Source organism: Zophobas morio, unplaced genomic scaffold, assembly GCF_036711695.1.
Source record: "Zophobas morio isolate AGI-343-1 ecotype UQ-CSIRO unplaced genomic scaffold, CSIRO_AGI_Zmor_V1 ptg000487l, whole genome shotgun sequence".
NCBI classification, from domain to species: Eukaryota; Metazoa; Arthropoda; class Insecta; order Coleoptera; family Tenebrionidae; genus Zophobas; species Zophobas morio.
This window is the reverse complement of record NW_026972590.1, coordinates 104,205-126,658: the sequence shown is the minus strand read 5'-3', so window position 1 is coordinate 126,658 and position 22,454 is coordinate 104,205. Positions and strand designations below refer to the sequence as shown.

Below are 22,454 nucleotides of genomic sequence, written 5' to 3'. Positions count from 1 at the left end.
TTGGTTCATCTCTAGTTGCTAGTGATAAATCTATATTATCGCTTATGCGTGACTTTTAAAATAATTTTTACCAACCAATCTTTCTACTTATATATTTTCTAAAATTATATATTAAAATAATTTGTTATATATATACCTTATAAAAATATTGTTAATAATATTTATTCAGGATAATTTTAAATTTTAATCTTTGTTTACTTAATAATAAATGCTGCTATATTTCTAGAATTTTTTAAACCTATCTATCTTAAATAATTTATTATATATTAAACTTATAGTTAGTATCTTTAATTTTACTATCTTTTTTTTGTTTATATATTAAAACGAAAACAACAAAAGCATCGTTACTTTAAGCAAAACTTTATTTTCATGTACTGCAGTTACCTCGTTTTTTCTACGCCGCCACGCAACACATTGAAGAGTTAGAGTTTGATTTTCTCTTATAAGCGACGATTTTTTAAGTTAGTTGAAAGCAAACTTATAGCTAATATGTTGCGTGCTCAGCGTCCTGTTATGGTTATAAGTAAGTAAAAAACATATTTTAGAAAAATAGAGCTGTTATAAATCTTAGAAAAATTAGTTTTTACTTTAATTTTAATCTTAAACATCGCAGTTTGAAGTAATTTTTTTGTGTTATGAAGAAGCATTTTTTTTGCGTTTACTAAGGAGTGTTTTATATATTTTTTTCATATTTACAGGCCAAAATGTCAAGAGAGAAGAAGGTTCCTGCATTCAAATTCAGAACATTAACGCTGCGAAAGCTGTTTGTGAAGTAATTCGAACTTGCCTGGGGCCAAAAGCAATGTTGAAGATGTTATTAGATCCGATGGTATACTTTTGTTCACCTTATATTTTTATAATTTTTTAATTTAATTCTCTTAAGGGAGGCATTGTTTTAACTAACGATGGGAATGCTATTCTTAGAGAAATTGACGTTTCTCATCCAGCAGCAAAGTCCATGGTGGAAATTTCAAGAACTCAAGATGAAGAAGTCGGTGACGGAACGACTTCCGTTATAGTTTTAGGTTTGTATATATAACTATTTATTATTTTTTCCACAAATTTATTTTTTTTCCTTCTTTTAAGAATTTTATCTCTATTTAAACTATTTGTTAAGTTTATTATAGTTTAAAAATTCGTTTGTGATATTCGTAAAATTTAAATTTACGTTAATATTACTTTTGTTGTAGCTCTCCTGCTAGTATTTAAAGCTATGTTTATACTTTTATTATTTTTTTTTATGATTACATTTTCTGTCTCGTATAATTATTTTTTTTACTAAAGCTGGTGAAGTACTATCCGTTTCAGAGCCGTTTCTCGAACAAAAAATTCATCCTACCGTCATCTGCCGAGTAAATTTACATCTACAAATAAATTTGTTTTTTATAGTATATAATAAATCTTAAGTTATATTATTATTTTTTTTTAAAAAAAAGTTTATTCTTAAGAATTTTATTTTGTTATTGCTTACTACCAAAAAGATTTAGTCGAAACTGTTTATAAATCAATACAATAAAGTTATAACTCAGGCAAATTTAAAAATTATTTATATATGGATGAATAAAAAAAAGTTCTTATTTATATTTTATATTGTAAACTTGTCTGTATTTTTATTAATAACTATAAGTGATTTATATAACTTCATATATAAACTAACTTGCTTTTTTAAAATTTTTATTTTTATTTTTTATTATAGTTTATAAAAAGTAATTTTTATTTTATCGGTTTACTATTTTATTTAATTAACTTTTTAATTTATAAATTTTACGATTTACGATTTACTTTTAATTTTAGTTATAAACTGTTTTAATTTTTTTAATTTTTAGATTAATTTATTTTTCTAGGCGTACTCAAAAGCTTTAGATGATATTTTGGAAATTGTAGACTCTATTGCCGTTCCAATTAATGTTAGTGATAAGAAGTTTATGAAGGCGATTGTTAAAAGTTGTATTGGCACTAAATTAGCGAAAGGTGTTTTCTTTATGGAGAAATTTATTAATTAGTTATTTTATTTTGAATTATATGAAAAGGTATATAAATTGTATTGAAATTTTTTTTAATTATAACTTTAAACTCAAATTCTGTTTTTTGTAGAGAATATATTTTTTGGTTGTTGAGGTCTTTAGGAATTTTTGTTAAAACGAACAAATTTTGAAAAAAAATTTAATAAGAATTGAATATATTTAAAATTTAGATTTCTAGAAAACTTTTTTGAAAAAATTTACTTGAACAATTATTAAAAATGGGATTTATTAGTTTTTTATATTTTGTAATTTAGAATTAAAATAAAAAAATTTGTAAATTAATATTTTTAAATTAGTTAAATTTTATTATGGACTCGCACTTTAAAGGAAATTTAATTTAAATAAACTCATTCTTTTTACTACTTTTTTACTGGAAAAATCAGTAAAGTAAAACGATTTAATTTACATTTTTTATTTCTACTTATTATAATTTTTTAAAATTATTTTTCTAGTTGTAATATTTTATAATAAAATTTATTATTTGAAATAAAAATTATATTTCTAGAAAACTTTTATGAAAGAGATTAACTTGTACAATTATAATAGTTAGATATTTTATATTTTCAAATTTTAATCAATTTTAAAAAATTTAAAATTAAAATTTTATTTTTGATTGGTTAAGAAATTTATTATTTAATCACTTAAGAAAAATTATATTTAATATTTTTTTTTACTACTTTTTACCAAAAAAACAGTAACAAAATTTAATTTTTTTATTTTTTTTTAAAATTATTACTTTTACTTTAATCTTAAGAAATCATTTTTTAATGATTATAATTCTTTAATAATAACATATAATACTGCTGAATGGCATTTATTATAATTTATATGGTGGGTGAAATTGAATTGAAATTTTAAAACATTTAAAATAAATTTAGATTTTTTATTATTATTTTAATTGCTTTTCTTTATCAAAACATTTTTACTTATGGAGTTTTTTTCAGAATAAAAAAGTTTTTAAAAAATTATCTTTATTTTTTGTTCAGATTGTTTAAGATTATAGCTTTAAGTAATTTAGTGGTGAAGTTTTTATTATTTTTTTGATTATATTATTAGGCCCAAAAAAACTTTACTTTTTTTTTTAATAAAAATTTTAAAGTAATCTACATATAAATTAGTTATAAATTTTTATTATTATAGTATAAATCTTTGTGATGAAATTATAGTTCAAAATTTGTTATTTAAATATTATTATTATTATTAAAATATAATTTTTTATATTATCTATTATTATCAATATTTTTTTTTGAAATTTATATTTATCTAAATTTTTTGTGTAAAATTAAAAATTTGAAAATTTTATTTTTTTTTGTTTATAAAATATTTTAAAATTTTCTTTTTAGGAAAGTTATTATATATGTTTAATAATATATTAATCTATATATTCTACTATTATTAGTTATTGTTTTTAATTTTAATTTTAACCTAATTTTTTGGTGTAGTTTTTTAAAAAATTTATCTTAATTATTTATTTGTGCCTATAATTAATTAAAAGTTTCTTTTGTAAAATTTATATATTTTTCTAAATTATTTATTAATATTAATTTTTTTGAAAATCTATTTTAATATAAATTTTTTTTATATTTAAAAATTTGAAATTTTAATACTATTCAACTTTTTTATAATTTAAATTTATTTACAAATATTTATTGTATTTTGCTATTAATATAAAAAGTTTTAATATATATAAAAAATATTTTTGATTTTAAAATAAATTTAAATTTGTTTTAAATTTTATCTGAAATTTCTTTTTCTTTTCTTTATCTCTTCCGTACTATATTATTTTTTTTCTTGTTTAACTTTTTTATTTCCTATTTATTTATTATTTATTATAACTACTTTTAAAATTGTGTTATATAAATTTTTTAATTTAAATTTATTAAAAATTAAATTATCTTATAAATTTCTTAAACAATTTTTATGTAAAAAAAATGTTTATAACTTTATAGAGTTAATTTTAAAAAAAGTATTATTATTGTTTGGATTTTTATATTTATATAAAATAATTTATTTATTTATGAAAGTTGATTTAAATTTTTTAACCGATCTCTTTTTATAATAATAGTATATAACTTTTTATATTTAATTCTTAATAATTTGTTTATAATTATTTGGGATTTTTATATTTTTATATTAATATTTATATTTAATCTCTAAATTTGAATTTTTTTATTTTCTTAAACAATTTTTTATTTAAAAAAATATTTTTATAACTTTTTAAATTGAATTAAAAAATTAAGTTTTAGATTTTTTTATTTATTTTTACTAAATAATAATATATTTTGATTTCGGATTTAATTCACTATATAAATTTATTAAACAATTTTTTATCTAAAATATATTTTTATAACTTTTTAGATTTAATTAAAAAAATTTAACTTTTTTTCTATTGTTTTGGATTTTTTATATTATATTATTTATATAAAAGTTATAGGAGCGACACAGTTTTATTTTTGCAAATATTTATTAAACTTTGATATTTTTTCCAGATCTTTTATAAAACGTAATATATATAAAAAAGGTTTTTATTAGTATTAAACCAGAAATAGTCGAGATTATTTTTTTTAATTAAAAATTTTTCTAAAGTTAATCTAATTTAACTTTTAAATTAGTTTATATTTTTATTTTTCTTATATTTATTAAACTTTGATATTTTTTTAGAACTTTCACAAAATTCTATAAAAAAGTTTATTAATATAAAACGAAAATTCCGAGATTATTTTTTTTAATTCAAAATTTTTTTAAATTTTATTTCATTTTACTTTTAATTTAGTTTATAAAGTTTACGATACTTTTTAAAATATTTAACTGTATATATAATAAATATAATAGTATATGTTTAGTATTACTATTTTACTTTTTGTAATAAATTTCATATTTATATATATTAATTTTGATCATTTTAAAGTTTTCTTATTTCTTATTTAAAAATAATATTCTACACGAGAAACTTTTTATAAAAGTTTATATATTATTTTCTATTAAAATTATTTTGCTGAAATCAAAACTTTTTTATTTCTTTTGTTTCAGGTCAATTCCATCATTTTATTAATTTCTTTCTTCTATATTTTTTTAATAAAATTTTAAAAAAAAATTGTATCAAACTATAAAAAAGTAAATTTATATTTTTATTACTATTACTTAATCTTTTTATTGTAGAACTATTCAACTATTATATATAACTTTATTATTATTATTACCGTATTCTTTAAGTTATACATTTTAAAAGTTGTTTTTTATTTTTGCGTACTTATTTATATAAATTTGAAAGAAACTTTTATATATTATTTATAAATTTATATAATATATAATATATAAACTTTAAAGTAAATACTAATAAATTCATTTTATTTATTTTATGGATGTTCCGGTGTAACTATTAATATTTTTTATTAATAAATATTTAACTTGAGTAAACTTTTCTAAAGGAAAGATGTTACTTTTTAAATATATATAAATTTTAATATTTTTTATACTATTTTTAAGAAGAATAATAATTTAGTCATCTGGAAAAATTATAAATTCATTATTATATATTTGTAAATCAATGATTTTTGTGAAGACCGGGATGATATAATTGGCGGCATTATTTTTATTTATAAATTATAATATTTTTTATTTTTTTTATGAGAATAATGATATTTTTAGTCTTCATTTATATTAATAATAAAAGATTCATTATTTTTGTTTACAATCACTAATTTTTGTGAAGGTCAGGACGAGATTTCTGGCGGCATCTTTTTCATATAGATTATTATTTCTTTTATTTTTCTTAATCTTTTTATATATATTTTTTTAAATATAATGAACTTATTAACATATTTTCATATACAACCAATTTTTGTGAAGGTTGGGACGACATGATTTGCGATATTGCGCTTAAAACGGTGGATATGATCCATGTGGACGCCCACGGACGTCACGAGATAGACCTGAAGCGCTACGCCAAAATTGAAAAGGTATGCACGTGTTATTTTGCAATCCCTTATCCTTTTTGTATGAAAGACTCATCCTTCCGTCCACCCGGCAGATCCCTGGTGGCACCGTTGAAGAGTGTAGCGTGTTAGACGGCATTATGCTTAATAAAGACATCACGCATCCGAAAATGCGACGGCGCATTGAGAATCCGCGCATAGTACTTCTTGATTGTCCTTTGGAGTATAAAAAAGGCGAGGTGGGCATGCCCTTCATTATTTTTACTGATGCCAATTGATCGTAAAAACCAATACAAATAGTCGCAAACCAACATTGAGCTTATGAAAGGAAGCGATTGGGCCACTATACTGGCTCAGGAAGAAGAGCTGGTTAAAAAAATGTGCGATGACATTATTGCTGTGAAGCCCGATCTCGTTTTTACTGAAAAGGGCGTATCCGGTACATAAAATATTCTTTCATTTTTTTAATGAAAATAAAAATTCATAAAAATTAAGATCTCGCGCAGCACTATTTTGTCCAAGCCGGTATTACGGCTATTCGGAGGCTTCGGAAAAGCGATAACAACCGCCTTGCACGTGCTTGTGGCGCTAGAATTGTGTCGAGGCCTGAAGAGCTAAGCGATTCTGACGTTGGCACGGCAGCGGGCCTTTTTGAAGTCAAAAAAATTGGCGACGAGTAGTTTCTTTTTTTTAAAAATTAAAATGAAAAGTTTATCTGATTGGTAAATTAGTTATTTCTCGTTTGTTACTGGCTGCCAAGAGGCAAAGGCATGCACTATCTTACTACGCGGGCCTTCAAAGGATCTTCTTATGGAGCTTGAAAGAAATCTGCAGGATGCTCTGCACGTATCGAAAAATATAGTCCTTGACCCGCGCCTTTTGCCAGGCGCGCCCTATTTTTTTGCTAGTTTTTATACTATTTATTAGAGTCACTAAAATAATTGTTTAAGTATGAGTCTTAAGATTTAAGTATGTTTTTGGGCAGGCGGAGGCGCTACGGAAATGGAGCTTGCTAGTCGCCTCCAAGCTAAAGCCAATCAAATTGAGGGCATTGAGCAGTGGCCATACCGAGCCATTGCACAGTCGCTGGAGGTGATTCCCAGGACTCTCGCCCAGAATTGCGGCTCCTATGTTGTCCGCACCATCACGGAGCTGAGTGCCAAGCACTCGGAAGAAGGCCACGTATTTGTGGGCATTGATGGAGAGAGCGGTCAACTGGCGGATATGAGATCTCTGGGCGTCTGGGAGCCAGTCGCAGTGAAAAATTCCATTTATAAAACAGCCATTGAGGTGGTTTATATTTCTTTTAAACACAAAAGTTTTGTTAATTTTTAATTTTTAATTTAGTTTCTTTTTCGTGCGTAAAATTTTATTTTTATGATTTCCAATTTTTATATAAACTCATTAAAGAACTAACAACTTTTCTATAAAAACTAAGTCTGCTAAAATGCTGTTGCGCATAGACGTGATTGTTTCAGGAATGAAAGCTAAAAAGAAGGATTAACTTTTTGTAATAAACTGAATTATATTTTTTTGGCTTTTACTTTTTTATTTAATTTTTTTTGCAATTTTGATTTTATTGTAAATTGTTAAATATTCAAAATTATTTTTATGAATTTAAATTTAAAATTTTTACTGTTCGCAAAAGCTATTTAAATTATATTATTTTTAAATTTTAAATAAATTGAATTTTTAAATATTTAAAATTATGAATTTTTTGGGGATACTTTAAAATTATTGAATTGTTGATTAGTATCTCAGTAAAACTTAAAAATATTATTAATACTTTGCGCTTACGTTTAGATTTTAGTAAATATTAGGTATATCCTTAAAAGCGCTTAAAAATTAAAAAAAAAATTAATATTTACTTTTGTATTGCCTTGCAGTTATAAAATTATTGTATAATCTACATTTTTAATAAAGCGTACTTCTTTTTACGTTTATCTATAAAAATTTAGTTTTAAGTAAAATCAAGTTAATTTAATTTATTTTTAATAAGTTATAATCATCCAGTAGAGAAGCGTTTTTACATACAGTACGTATTAAAAAATTTACTAAAGTATGCAAGGTTACTATGCTTGTTAAATATAATTGTACATTGAGATGACAACAAGCTAAGTGCGTTTAACCTATTGTAAAAATCAATGGATTAGTAAAAATTAAAGCGTTTTGCTTTAAAACTTTTATAATAGCTCGCAAATTTTACATGTTAAAATAAAAAATTAAAATTAAATTTTTTAATAAAAAAGAGCTTTACTATTTACAACAATAGAGCTTCTTATTCAGATTTAAAAACAAATTAATAATGTTGAGTATAGTTTAAAGATCTGGAGGGAAAGGTGAATTATAAGTTGCTTTAATTTAATTTTTATACTGAAACTACTATAAAATTAACTGTTTAATAAGGATAAATTTACACTTTAGAGGGGGCGCCCATCGAATTGTGATATAAGCTTATAATTAAAATAAAATAGGTTATAACTGAAAGTAATTATTTTTTAAATGCAATAAAAGTTAGATGGTTGGTGAAAAGTTAACGGTTGCAATTCATATTTTAAGCAACCAAGAAAGACGCATAAGAATGAAAATTAATCGTTTTTTGTAAAGAATTTGAAATTTTCAAAAGTAAACATTAAGGTAAAATGGAAATTACTATACGATTTATAAAAAGTCTACTGTTGTTGAACGACCATAAAAAATGCACTTAACTTGAATCCAAAGCGCTTTCATAAAAAAATTAAAACTTTACATGTAACTTTTAAGTTAAATACTTTAAATAAGTGAATGCTTAAGTGTAGCAACCCTAATAATAAACTGAAGAGCCGGCTAGCACGGAGTACTAAAAGGGACACACCATCGTAAGAAACAGACTTTTTCTTAAAATTGTTATAAAAAAATGCGTGCCCTGTGAGATTCGAACTCACGCGTGCGAAGCACAATGGATTAGCAGTCCACCACCTTAACCACTCGGCCAAAGGCACGGCAACGGCTGGTCTCCTCATAACTTTAAATATAACTATCTTAAATTATACTTTTATATTACTTCAAAGTTACTGAATAGTTTTTGTAGCTTTTTAATAATGTTTAAGTTCTACAAACATTAATCTATGTTTATTTTTTCGTAACATTGTTATTGTATGAGTATACTTGCACAGTTAGTGGTGTCAAAAGATTCTCGTAATGATTAGCATCCATTACCTAAATAACTCATTTGTAACCTATTACAAATTGCACGCAGATTGCATGGTAACATTAATATATAGGTTAATAAATCAAAAGCTAATATTACCTGGAAGCCTATTCCTCTCTAAGGTTTTTTTTTGTGACCTAAAAAGTTTCCAGCTAAAGTTTAATAGCTCTTGAATTTTATATATTTATTTATTAGTAGAGAGCAATGTAGTTGAAAAGTTAACTCAGAAAGGTAAAAAATTTGAAACATTTTTGAAAACTCCCGACATATATTATGCAACTTATAAAAGTCCCAGCAAGACACTTTAAGCAAAGGAAATATATATATATAGTCATGTAACTTTTTGCAAGCTGTATTTCTTTAGGCTTGGCTTGCCTTAGGCATATAACTATTTATATTATGTAGAATGACAGTCTGCGCTTGAGTAAAAAAAATAATTATTGTAGTTATTCCTGATGAAACCTGCTTGAAGAGTATTATTTTAAATTTTTTCTCCATTTTTGACGGAATATCCCACGCATAGGTAAAGCGGATCAAATTATATTAAAAAATTTTAGTGCATTATTCTGTCAATAACAATTTTGTACGTCAAAAGGATTGATACCTCCCAACATTTTGTAACTGAATAGGCCTTGTTTAATTTGCTTCGCAATTGCCAAAGTAAGTTTTTATCTAGAAAGTCTTAGCTTAATAAAGATTAATAATAAGCAAGACTGGAGTCCACTGAAGCCTTCTCCCGAATAAACTAATTGATAGAGAAAACAAGGTTTTATATGTTGCCGACTTTTTTTCAAGTCTATGGTCATCTTTTTAAAAGTTTAAAATCTTTGCGTAACCAAATGAGTGCTATTTTTGCCTTACTGACAATCAACGTTTTTAATATAATCATAGAGATTGTCAGGTAAAAACTAAAGTATGCAACAAGTTTTATTAATATTTGTTGCTGCTTTAGAAGATTTTTGTTTAGATAGCTCATAATTGTACGCTGCGCAGTTTCGTTCTTTTACCTGATCAATTTTTTTAAACATGTATACGCCCCCATCCAGAGAGCATACAAGCATTAGATGATTGAGTCAAAAGGGTTTAGAAACGCACTACGTTAAACAAATCTTAATAAATGTCTAAAACATTTAAAAATTCCAAGTGAGAGCGGAGTAGGTAAGGAAGAAGTCGTGCTCAGTGATTACCCTTATAAAAATTGCTACGAAGCATTAATCACATGCAACTTAAGTAGATGAAAAAGCTACTGTATTCTAAACAGTTTAAGTAAGTCATATCTTGTACTCTAATTTATTGCACAGTTGAGAAGTAAATTTAGTTGGTAGAGGGATAGGAAACCTGGAACATTTCGCTATTAAAAAACTGTCGCTTTACTCTTAAGTATTTTGGTTTTATTTCCATTTGTAGTCTTAAGCAATTTTTTAACGCCTTGCATAAAGTTTATAACGTGTTCTTAAGTACTTCATTTCTTAGTTCGAAAAGCTTCTGTTTCCATTATATATATTTTTTTAAATTTGTAATTATTTTAATTTAAAACAAACCTCTTAGTGGGAGAGGAACTAACAAAAAACTGGTACGATTCTGAATTCTTTAGTGCAACTTAAATTTACGCGAAAAGAAAAACGAATATTATAAACATAGAAATCGACTTATTATTAAATATTAATAAAAAAATGATAAATAATGCAATATTATTACTTTTATAAATATTTATAATTAAATGTAATCGAATAATTAAAAAGTTATGAGAAAGTTTTATTTTAACATGACTTTTAAAATTGTTAAATATATTTAAATTAAAATACTCTTAGTACTTTAATATATATTTTAACAACTAAAAGTATGATGCATTATAATTAAAAACCTAAAATTTGTAAAAATATAATTTATGATGAAAAATAAAAAACTTAAAAAAAAAGTTTTTATAAATGTAATTATTATTTTCAACTGAAAGCCTAGCATTGCAAGAAAGAATGAAAATTCTAAAACCAATCATTCAAAATAATTATGTTAAACGCTCTTGTATAATTAGAAAAATGGGTAATGGTAAGTTTTTTTTTACACTTAATATAAACTTTAAACAGTTCCCAGATAACATACTATTAGGCACAAGCAAGCGGTAAACCCTGCAAAACTACGAATACAATGCCGAGCAAAAGCCAACTTTGCGGTAAAGATCATGGTTTTTAAAAATATGACGCAAATATGGATGCTGAATATTTTTACAGCAAACACCAGAAAAAAAATTTATTTAAAAATAAAATTTCGTGCTTGAAGAGTTTGCATGCACCCAGCACCCAATTAAGTTGAATAAGAAAATTTTTTTATTGCACATTGACTTTCCATTAAATGAAATATATTTAGAGTGGGGCAGAGTGCTTCCTACCAAATACAATTTTTTGACAAACTTAGTAGCCGGTTTAAATTGTTTATGAAAACTTATAAACAAAAACAGCCATATAAATATAGTTTCGCATTTAACAAAAACATTAATCATGCCTAGTACGAACAGTGACAGCTGAAAATTGACGGTCACAATAAACAAGTAATATTTATGACTTTGTAACGTTTTATGGTCTTTAAACTAAATTCAAAACTGTTACAAATTTTTTATTATTACTTGTCACTTCTGTTTAGTCTGTTTATTTTTCCCGCTTAGCAACGAGCAAAAAATTTATCTGTAATATTAAATTCATATATATAATTATAAAGCACCCACCTTATTTTAATTTTATTATGTAAAAAAAATTGTTAGAGACAAAAAGGGTCCTGTTATAATGCTCTGCCGTACGAAGAGCACGATGACAGTTTTACTGGTAATTTAAACTACATTAGGGCAATAAAAACACGCCTCTAACGGTTTTTATTTAAACTTCCTTACCTAAAATCAAGCAGAAAACTTTAATAATTGAACGAATGGTAACTTAGCGTTTCACAATAAAAGTTCTGAAGAAACGTTAAAGTAACATCAGTACGTGCGCTTCTCTAAAAAAGTTTAAAGTTTATGACAAAGTTCAATTTTTTACAATATAAAGTAAACAAATGCTTAATAATCAAAAAGATAATAACGCAGGCAATATATATATATTTGGTTAGAGAAAACACATTACAATGAAGATAATTTCTTTTTACCTCCCCAACGCACTATTTTTTTTATAGCTGATTGGGCTAAGTTATTTATTTTAAAGAAATTAGATCAAGGTATGAGCAAATTAAGAAATTTCATTTTTAATTGGTTCTTAAACAATTCTTTCCATACGAATTTTTACACGTTGCAAAAGACTTTTTTTAGTGGCTCTGTATGTATATTTAGCAGCTTTTAAAAATAAAGAAATTTTATAAGTAATGGTGCAGTCCAGTCCTGTTAAACCTTTTGTTTATGTTGTTGCCGCAATCGCTGCTTTAGGAGGTTTGCTTTTTGGTTATGATATAGGGGGGAGTGGCGGAACTTTAATATTTCAAGGCTTTCGGAGACACTTTGGATGGCCGGATGTGCAGGTTGGAATAAAAGATTCTTATGATGTGTCCGTTCAAAAAGCGTTGATCAGCGCCTTCTTTACACTGGGAGCTTTAGTTGGAGCACTTCCATCAGGAGCTTTGTCTGAACTATTCGGGCTTAAAAAAATTATCATGTCAAATTGTGTGATATTTACTTTTGGAACCTCCCTTCAAGCTTCTGCTATCAACATTTACATGATGTGCACTGGAAGGTTTATTGGTGGAATTGGCGTTGGAGCTCTAAGTGCACTCGTACCAACTTATCAGTCAGAAATAGCGCCTGAAAAAATTCGAGGTGTTTTGGTCACTATGCAACAATTAAGCATTACAATAGGAATAGTTTTAGCTGGAGCTGTTAATTTGGGCTTACGCTGGCACGACTGGGGTTGGCGCTTTTCTTACGGCGGAAATATTATATTTGCTGTGATAATGTTTGTGGCCTTTATATTTATGGATGAGTCTCCCCGTTGGTTAGTCCGCAATAACGAATATGAAAAAGCAAGAAAGGTCTTTTCTAAAATAAGAGTAAAGGGAGATATTGACATGGAGCTTGGGAGAATTAAACAAAAAATTGAAAGCGCTGAAAAGGTTGGAAGTAAAAGTTGGAGAGACGTTTTCAGTGGGAAAAATAAAATGAGACATCGTTTATTTATTGGATGCGGAGGTCAGTTTTTGCAGCAGTTATCCGGTATTAACGCCATAATGTTCTTTGCACCCTCAATTATTTCAGACTTCTTTGGTCAGGATGCGTCTTTATATGGTAATCTTGGCATTCAAGTAGCAAACTTCCTAGCAACTTTTATTTGTTTGGCATTAATTGAAAGAGCTGGTCGCGTGACCCTTCTTTTAACAGGAGCTTTTGGGATGTTTGTGAGTACCATAGTGGTCTGTATATTGTCCTCTCCATTATTAAACTATAAAGGAAACAGTGATGTCGGTAATGGCATCATTGCTTTTTGCGTTATATATGTAATTTTTTTTGCTTACTCCTGGGGCCCTATAATATGGGTTGTTTGCTCGGAAATTTTCCCTTCAGATTTGCGAGGAAAAGGAATGGGCTTAGCAACCGCAACTAACTGGCTTATGGCAACTCTTGTGGGTGTAATTACCCCAATAATGATCGACTCAAAGTTAAGTTTGTGGGGAACTTTTTTGTTTTTCTCCGTATGGAACTTATTATCAATTTTTTTTGCTGCCGTGGTCCTTCCAGAGACTGCTGGTCGCTCTTTAGAAGATATGAATCTAGTTTTCGATAATTTTAAAGCTGGATCGAACCTAAAAAAATTTTCTTTCCTTAGAAGCCCCTCTAAAAGTAGCCCACAATTGTAAAAAATAAAATTTTAATTATAAAAATAATAAACCAAACTTTAATTTAAAAAACTGGAAATAAAAGCGATAATTATCCTCCTTTCGATTGGTGATGGAATTTTTACTGTTAAAATAACCTTAAGTTTAAGGAGATATATTTTTTTGTGTATAATATTTTTTTAAATAAAGTTTTTTAATTTAAATGGGATACTGTATACCTCCACGCTTACTTTTTTGCTTCGTATTTATGTCCGATGCTACTCCCCATTAAGCTAACTGTTTTAAAGGAAGAATTAATTTTTTGCAAGTTTAATCATTAGCAGATAACTATAAGGTGTAATTTTATTTATAGAGATTAATTATTAAAGTTCATAGCATGTAAATATATTTAACCGGAGATGTTCTAAATTAATTATCATAAAAGATATATTTGGTTTGGAGGAGGCTAACTTAATAACATTACCTGGTCTATAAGGAATTTTAGGTACGTGCTCACGACCTTAATTTTAGTAGTTTCCCACCACACAAAACCTAAAGACAGGAGTCGGCCCGTAATGTTTCTTCGCTGCCTCTCTGTCTTCTAAGAGAGTAATTACTGTTGGGTCCTCCTACATAAAATCTAATTTAAAGATGAGGTCTTAGAATCGAACCGTAGTATGAAGATAAAAAGGGAGGGTACTCAGTATGCCGGCTTCCAGCTAGCTGAAGCCTTGTAGTTATGATTGTTGGTAAGTTAACGAAGGCCGACAGGCGTTACGTTATCATGTTTAGTTAAAAATCAAAACTTTGCTGGTCATAATATATATATATTTGGCTAAAATATTTGAAGCTCGCATAGAAGCCTCTTTCATGCTAGGCCTCCATCCTCTTCCACTCCACTCACTCACATATAGTTGTATCAACGCATTACTGTGTTGGTGCTGTACTACACTTGCACTTTTACGGTATACAAATAACTGAACTTTACCCTTTGTAGTTTAATTGGAGGCGACAAATATCCCTTGTAAAAGGATTTGTTCTAAGCTGGTATGCCATGTTTATGCTAAAAAACTAATTTAAAGCGGCTATTTGATCAAGTACATTCTGATTTTAACACTATAATCCCCATAATTGCTCTGTTGAGAGTAGTTTTTCTAAGCAAAAAGAATTAAATTTTCAAAAAGGCTAGTACTAGGCCAAAAACTATGGCCAGTGTCAACAAAATTTCGCTTTTTATCACAAAGGAAAAGATGCTTTTTCTACATTTGAAGCGATAGTGAAACTATTTTATTTTCCTTGCTGAAGAATAGCAAATCCCAAACTTTTAAAAATGATAGATGGTATAGCCTTCTAAAGAAGTATTGTTGGGAAGAAAATAGATTAGAGAGCAGATGTTGGTAAACGTACTTTCTCTTGCTTTGGGTGAGAGAACCGATGTACCTGACACTGCTCAATTGTGTGCGTTTCATCTACCCTTTACTTCGTCTGTTTCTACTACTGCACTTGCGTCCAATTCATAAAATTTATAATCTGCAATTTTTAGTAAAGACAAGACCTCTTTGTCTACAAGGCGCATATCGTTCAAATTCGTAGCATAATAAACATTTTGAACCGTACGGTTAAGTTTTTAGCGGAGAACTAATTCCTTGCATTGGAATTATTTATGGTATTTTGACCAAAGTCTGTCTACATGGTTTTCCTTTAAACCGAGCTTATGCGATTCTTCTTTGAATTACTAGTCCGTAGATAGTAAGCAAAAAAGAGCAAAAACACCCAGCGAACAACTACAGACAAAAAACAGAGCTAAAAGAGAGAAAAAACCCCTAAAAACCATCGCTGGGAGAGGCGGCCTTAGGCACAAGTTCCGAGGCCGCCTGGGGACACTGGCAGTACAACTGCCAGCCAGGCCTTCCCGATTATGAACTCCTCTCCCAGAAGGGAGGGGCTCCCCTCTAATTTATTATATTTATGTAATTTGTTAAAGACAGTTCCTAGTGCTCGATCGAGTTAAAAACTTCGAATACTCGAGCACTCAGGCAGGAGTGGTTTCAAATGTATTACAAAAAGCGTTAGGGTGCCATTATTTTTCTACATTAACATTAAAAAAATTAGTGCTTATGACACGTGATCGGCAATAAAAGTGCCCCATCCCATGACCCGTAAATAAGTTTGCTCACCAACAAGCGATTAGTGTGCCTGGGGGGCCTGTCGTAAAGGACACGTCATGGAATTGGAAGACAAAGTTTACAAAGTCCAGTTGAAGGCCCCGGTGAAGAGCTTCACTTCGCACAAACCACGTCGCCTTTGTCAGAACACGCAGCAATTTGTTCTGCGCACTTGAAACGGCGCCAATACAGCAGTAAAGTCGTAGGTCCAAGCAGCATATGTGCATGTAATTTTGGGCTGGATGTAAGACAAATACAATTGCCTTCTGTTTCACAGAGAAAGCTTACTCTTGCCTCAAAGGATAAAGTGCCTTGGTTGCTGCCTTGACCTTCGCAGCTACATAGTCCATGTGAGACCGCCAGGAAGTTTTGTTGTGGATGGTGACTTCCAGGTATTTCGCTTGAGAACACCATGGAACCTTCATGCCATTAAGGGTTAAGGGGCACCAACAATGAAACGCGTCTCTTTGAAATTAATATAGCTTTGCTCCTCATCACATTTATAGTAACAACCTTCCAAGCATGGCACCAGGCAGTCAAGAGCGCAAAATAGCGCTGCGGACGCTTGCATAGCAAGTCGGGAGATTTTGAAGAGGAATATAAGGTCGTATCATCAGCGTATAGGGCGATTCGTTTGTGTAACTCGGACGACAAGGGCACTTCGTTCATGTAAACTGCAAAAAAGGGGGCGAGAGGAGTGACCCCTAAGGGGCCTCTGCTGTCATAGATCGCAGCGGTGGTCGTGTATCTCCCATGCGCACGCGGAAGACGCGATCATTCAGATATGATTTCAGAACGTTATAAATGCCATAAGAAACGGATAACAAGTGCAGTTTGTGCAGCTGATCTTCATGCCAAACTTGATTAAATACCTTTTCAACTTCAAGAAGGACAGCGCCTGTTGTCTTCTTATGGTTAAAAGCGCAAGTGGATCAGTTAAGCGGTGAAGCTGCTAGGGCGTTGAGTGTCCTTGCCGGAATGCAAACTGAAACTCCGGACAAGTTTTCTGAGAGTCAACGACCTCTTTAAGACGGCGCTGTAAAACGGCCTCTCTCAGTTTGCCAGCCGCTAAGAGTAGCCTGATGGGTCGGTACTTGCTAGATGCTGATTCCGGCTTTAGTGTTTTTGGTAGCATCACATCGATCGCCGTTTTCCATCGAATTGGAAAGGCGCCAAGGAGCTTTGAAGATTTCATAAGGAGATAAAGATAGTGCATTCCTATTAATGGCATTTTATACAGCATCCCATTATTGATGCCATCGGGGTCAGACGCTTTTTGTTTAGGTGGCGCTTCAACAATTGCATGCACCTCGTCAACATTAACCAGATTAAGTGGTTCGTAGTTAACGGGAAAGGGTAAGCTCAGCTGGAGGAAGCATCGTCATCAGCAATATAGTGAGCAACTGGCACGTTTGTATAGCAAGGAAATTGGCGAAAAGTGCAACTTTATCACCATCACTCCCGGCCACTATACTTCCTTCACGGAGATGCAGTAGTGGTGCAAGCCCCCTATTTTTGATCCTTTTAACAAATTTCCAAAAGGAGGAGCGGCTGCTGCCTGATTCTGATATACGATCCAGTTTGCTCTCCCATTTATTGTTATAAATGGACCATTAGCTTTTTTCTAATGCACCTGTGAAGTCGATTAAGCGCAAATTTGTCTTCGGCGCTCTGAGACAACATGGCTACCCGAATAAGACTTCGACATTGGCAGGTAAGTGCCTTTAGGTCGTCTGACAGGCGGTCGGAGCGGTACATTACTTCACGCGCTGTCGTGGAAGTAGTGCGAGTATGTTCAGTGCAGTTTCGAAAAGGGCAACAGTACCATCCAGCAGGGCAGGGGAGGACGGTAATGACGGACAGCGTGGTTTTCTAATACATCAGCATATTTATCTAATTTGGTAAAAATAGGGGTAATGGTCTTTGTTGCCCTTCTCATCCCCTACACAAAGAATAACTGGAAGGTGATCGGAGGACAGCTCGTGAAGCGCTTTAATTACCTTGAGACGTATAGCTTTTAGTATGGCGACATCTAGTACGTCCATTGTGTCTGTAGTAGTCAAGTTTGTTGGTTGCCAGGGGCCTAGTAAGCCCAGCTCGTGCTCATCAGCATAGGCACCAAAGATGTAACCATTCGAATTATCGGCTCGGCTGTTCCATGTAGGGTGCTTGCAATTAAGATCCCCGCACGGAGCAGAAGAAGCACTCCCAACGATGGTGTCCAAATCGGAGGGCAGAAGTAGCTTCCAAGGGGATTTGTAAACAGTGTCAGCGACGGCGCCCTGGTCGGCCATAGGGAAATTCCCGCTGCCTCGACCCTTGTAGAGCTGGCATAGTTATCGTATGATGTCGAATACCCCGTTTCACCAAGACCGCCCCGCCGGAGTCATCAATTCCGTCTTGGCAATACGTAACAAAATTGCACAAATTAAATACGATGTTAGGAAGGTGAGTCTTGTTGATGGTGCACACAACAATTATTTCTCGTCTTAACAGCTCCTGAAGCTCGTGCTTCTTACTCTGAACACCATGTGCATTCCAAAATAGAAGTCGGATGGGCGGCGCGTCATTGGCTTAGAAACTGTAGCAAACAGATTCCAGACCTTTCACAGTTTCAAGCATGCTGTATAATTTTGTCGTTAAAATGGCTAATGTCTGCCGTATTGTCGGCTGCAACTGTTCAGCTTTCGCCGTAGAAGAGCGGCCAGAGACTTTAAAACTTAACGGGATTTGAGCAAATCTTGATGAGGTTATGTCCTCAAGGGAGAGGCGTAAGAGATCCCTGGGATAACTATATTGTTTGTAGTCAGCGCTGACGAAGTAAAGTTTGGGGCTGACGGGGTACATTCTGCGGTCAAATGACCACTCCCCCCCCCCGCATTTAACGCACCGACATACCGCAGTGCAAAAAAGCTTGCAGGTTTGGCAGCGGTGGCAATGTCATTGCGACTGCTTTTTTTAAAGTTCTTCTACTTTGATCTGAAGATGTTAGATAGCCTTCATCTCTAAAAGCTTTTGTTGCTCCTTACTGGGTATATGCGCCAGCTCTAGTGGTAACGGACGCTTCTTCCGCTCACCATTGACAGTGTCCCCCGTCTGCATCCGTGCCACTCGGAGGGGTGTGAAACCTTACGTGGACAGATCCCCCTCGAAGGAGGAGATATCGAGTTCGCAATAATTCACAAATAATAAATTTGTGGCTTGCCTTAAGGTAATTGAATAGGTGAAATATTGAAATTCTTGCTTGCGCATTATCTCTGTGATCGCACGGTATTCTTGAGCTGTTGTCGGCAATACTTTAATTCCAAGAGGAGTGTCTCTTGAACTCGAGATTATGGCACCGTTGTATTGCAAAAGTTGTACAGAAAGGAACTACTTTTGTTTTCCGCAAACGGTAATAGGAGGGATTTTCATTTTATGAGTTCGCAACGGAAATTCTGCAGTAGATGGTCGTTCATCAAAATGAAGGACAGTGTCAGAAGCGCTGCCCATCTCTCTGTCTACGTTATCTTGTAAAGCTTTTGTGCTCTTCTCTGTGTCTCTAATGATATTCGGGTTGGAGAGAAACTTACTACTATCCTTACTATTAAGAATATTTCTATTTTCATTGCTGGACACATTTTTATTGATATTAGTGTTGCTGTTAACTATTATATGACACCAGTATAGGAACTACAGACATATGGTTATTGCTATTACCACTATTATCCTTAATATGAGCTATTTCCCTGAGACTAGACTCGCCTTTTGTAATCTTTAGAATCTCGCTATCGTCCAGTACTACTCGGAAGCACCTGGTTGATCTAGAACTTTTAATGCCGAAAATACATTATTATTGTTAGTTGTATTATCAAAAGGTTCCTTCGGCCTTTTAGACTTATTTTTCGTCCTGAGTGTTTTTAGTAACTTCAAGAAGTTTTACCTTTGTAGAATCTAACTCTTTTTGAGTCCTTCAATAATAACCAACAAGTTAGCATTGAATGCTGGAAGTTCTTCTTCAGAGGACAGGCACATAATTAATATAAAGATAAATATATATTTTTTTAAAAATAGAGGTTAAAGGGAAGAAAAAATAATAATATTTAAAAAAAATAATAAAATAATAAATACATAATATATACATGGTCTGTAATATAAAGTCAGTAGTTATAATTTACATAGTTTAAGTTTTCTAAAATGTATAAGTATATATTGAATAAAATTGAATAAATGGCTAAAAAAAGTAAGTTAAATAAATATGGCAAATACTTAGTAAGAAGCTAGTGCGCGGACCAAAATCACAGACCGACGGTTAGCTCAAAAAAAAAACTCTCTTAGAGCCTAATTTATTAATTGTAAAATTTTATGTACTTACTCTAAAAAAATTAAACTAAACTTTGGTGATTTAATGGATGTGTCAATAAATTCGGTGTCAACTAACTTATATGCTGTAAGGTCATATGGTCGACAAATATATTTAGTATATTTTTCCAAATAATAGTTTTCTGCGCAGTTTAAAATTGAATATCCTCTTGCAAGGTGTGGTGTACATACATGTTTAATGTTTAGAACGAGGATTCTGCACTCATCTGAAACACTCCAAGTCTTAGACACACGATTGCTGGAGAAAGAACTCTGGAATTATATGTAATACAAGGTTCCCAAACATTTAAACGCCTAAAATAAAGGTTAAGGAAAATACAACATAAAACTAAAGATCATACTGGAGCATTTTATCGTTTGTTCAAAAATAATTGAAAACAGTTTTAAAACCCGTAGTAAAGGCAAGTAAAGTGTCAAGAAATGTAATGAGCACTTAGATAACTCTCAAGGATTGAACAGGTGATTTCCTTAATTTTAAACTATCTTGAACATTCTAGATCTTTACTGCACTAAAAATGTTCTGGAATTCTAGGAAAAATCCTATTAAAAAAAATTTAAATATAAAGAAAATCAGCTTTATTTCTTTATTATGATCCTCTTTTTGTTATATTTTGTTAATTTTAAAAATTAATAACAAAAATTATTGTAAAAATATATAACATGGGGTCTGCATGGCCCCTGGCCCGCCCACTGAAGATTAATAACGGTCCCTAAACTAACGAGCTGTTAAACCGACAAACCCTATCATTAAAAGTAGCTTAGTTTTTAAAATTTCATAGGGTGTATTATGTTAAGAAGTAATAAACTTAGACTGTGTAAAGGTCAACAATTTAACACTTCTAAAGCAAAAGTAAAAAATTTGAGTACTACTAAGATTTTACTAATAGATACGGAACTTTTTAATATACTATTATAACTAAACAAACATTTTATTTGCGGAAGAAGATCTTCGTACTTACAATATTAAAAGTATCTTACGTGTCACTGGAAAACTAATTGTTTTTTAAAAGTATTTAAATAAAAATACCTAAAGTTTTTGGGTTTATCTAGACATTATCGATTTTTAGTTTTGGATTAAAAGTAAAAGGACATTGTTTATGACCGATTTTGATTAAGCTCTATAACGGGTAATCGCAAAGCGTGTGGATTCTCATACTTGAACTTGCATTTACCGACAGTAAGAGCGTAACAACCAGACGAAATAAGGAAAAATGCAGTAGAGATACGCTGATTACTCTTTCAAAATACTATAATTTGACCTCCCAGTCGTCTCAAGCGATCTGCAATTAAAGCCTGACCAAAATACTGTTTGTACCAAGTAAAAAAGTACTAATGAAGCAAAGGTTATTTATGTCCTTTTGATTTCACAAATAGTTTTCTGGCCCTCTCAAGGAAGTCTACTTGCCCTTTTTACACCCTTTATAAACTATTGCAACTCATGCATTTGTTAAAAACTAAACAAATTATTGTAGAATTGTACTAGGTGCTACGTGGAAGTAAACAAGATAAGCTCCACATAAGAAATATATAATAGCTAGTGTATATATGTTTCTAACTCCTTTCAGTTTTAGCCCTATAGACCAAAGCAATTGATATTTTAATTTACTTAATGACACTCGCCCACAGACCGGATCTTCGAAACTATGAAAAAAATAATAACATAATGCAATACTGAGATGCCCTTCTTATTGATAATAAAAGATAAGTATACATAGCATATAAATAGTAATACTCAGGAACAATTTAGCGTTTCTTAACCTGGCAGGATCATTAAATTATGTTGCCCGAACCAATAAAAATGAGATTGACAACATTTTTAAGGAAGCTTGTGGTCACATGAGCCAGTATTAGCCTATTGTGCGTGAATCACATCAACAGCTAGAGCTTCTTAATTGAGTCATTAAAATTATTCCCCCATTGTAATTAAATTACTTGACTTTGAAATAAACATTTTAACAGAAAATGGAAGCTCTGTATTATATACTGTTACATG

At 30.4% G+C, this 22,454-nt stretch overlaps 2 protein-coding genes and 1 non-coding gene across 3 annotated transcripts; 2 read left to right on the top strand and 1 right to left on the bottom strand.

Annotated features, from left to right (window-relative positions):
* The first annotated feature begins 444 nt into the window (after nt 1-444).
* LOC135121082 (T-complex protein 1 subunit gamma-like) lies at nt 445-7,463 on the top strand. The gene is made up of 12 exons (XM_064045384.1): nt 445-523; nt 699-829; nt 884-1,025; nt 1,285-1,352; nt 1,845-1,971; nt 5,874-5,983; nt 6,055-6,198; nt 6,260-6,398; nt 6,455-6,635; nt 6,691-6,845; nt 6,945-7,249; nt 7,398-7,463. Exons 1-12 carry the CDS (start codon nt 490-492, stop codon nt 7,461-7,463), a joined length of 1,602 nt encoding a protein of 533 aa, XP_063901454.1. The 5' UTR covers nt 445-489.
* A 1,395-nt stretch (nt 7,464-8,858) lies between these two features.
* Trnas-gcu (transfer RNA serine (anticodon GCU)) lies at nt 8,859-8,940 on the bottom strand. The gene has a single exon. It is a non-coding gene; the product is annotated as a tRNA-Ser (tRNA).
* A 3,554-nt stretch (nt 8,941-12,494) lies between these two features.
* Nucleotides 12,495-14,038, top strand: LOC135121099 (glucose transporter GlcP-like). The gene has a single exon (XM_064045428.1). It carries the CDS (start codon nt 12,495-12,497, stop codon nt 13,974-13,976), a length of 1,482 nt encoding a protein of 493 aa, XP_063901498.1. The 3' UTR covers nt 13,977-14,038.
* The last annotated feature ends 8,416 nt before the right edge of the window (nt 14,039-22,454 follow it).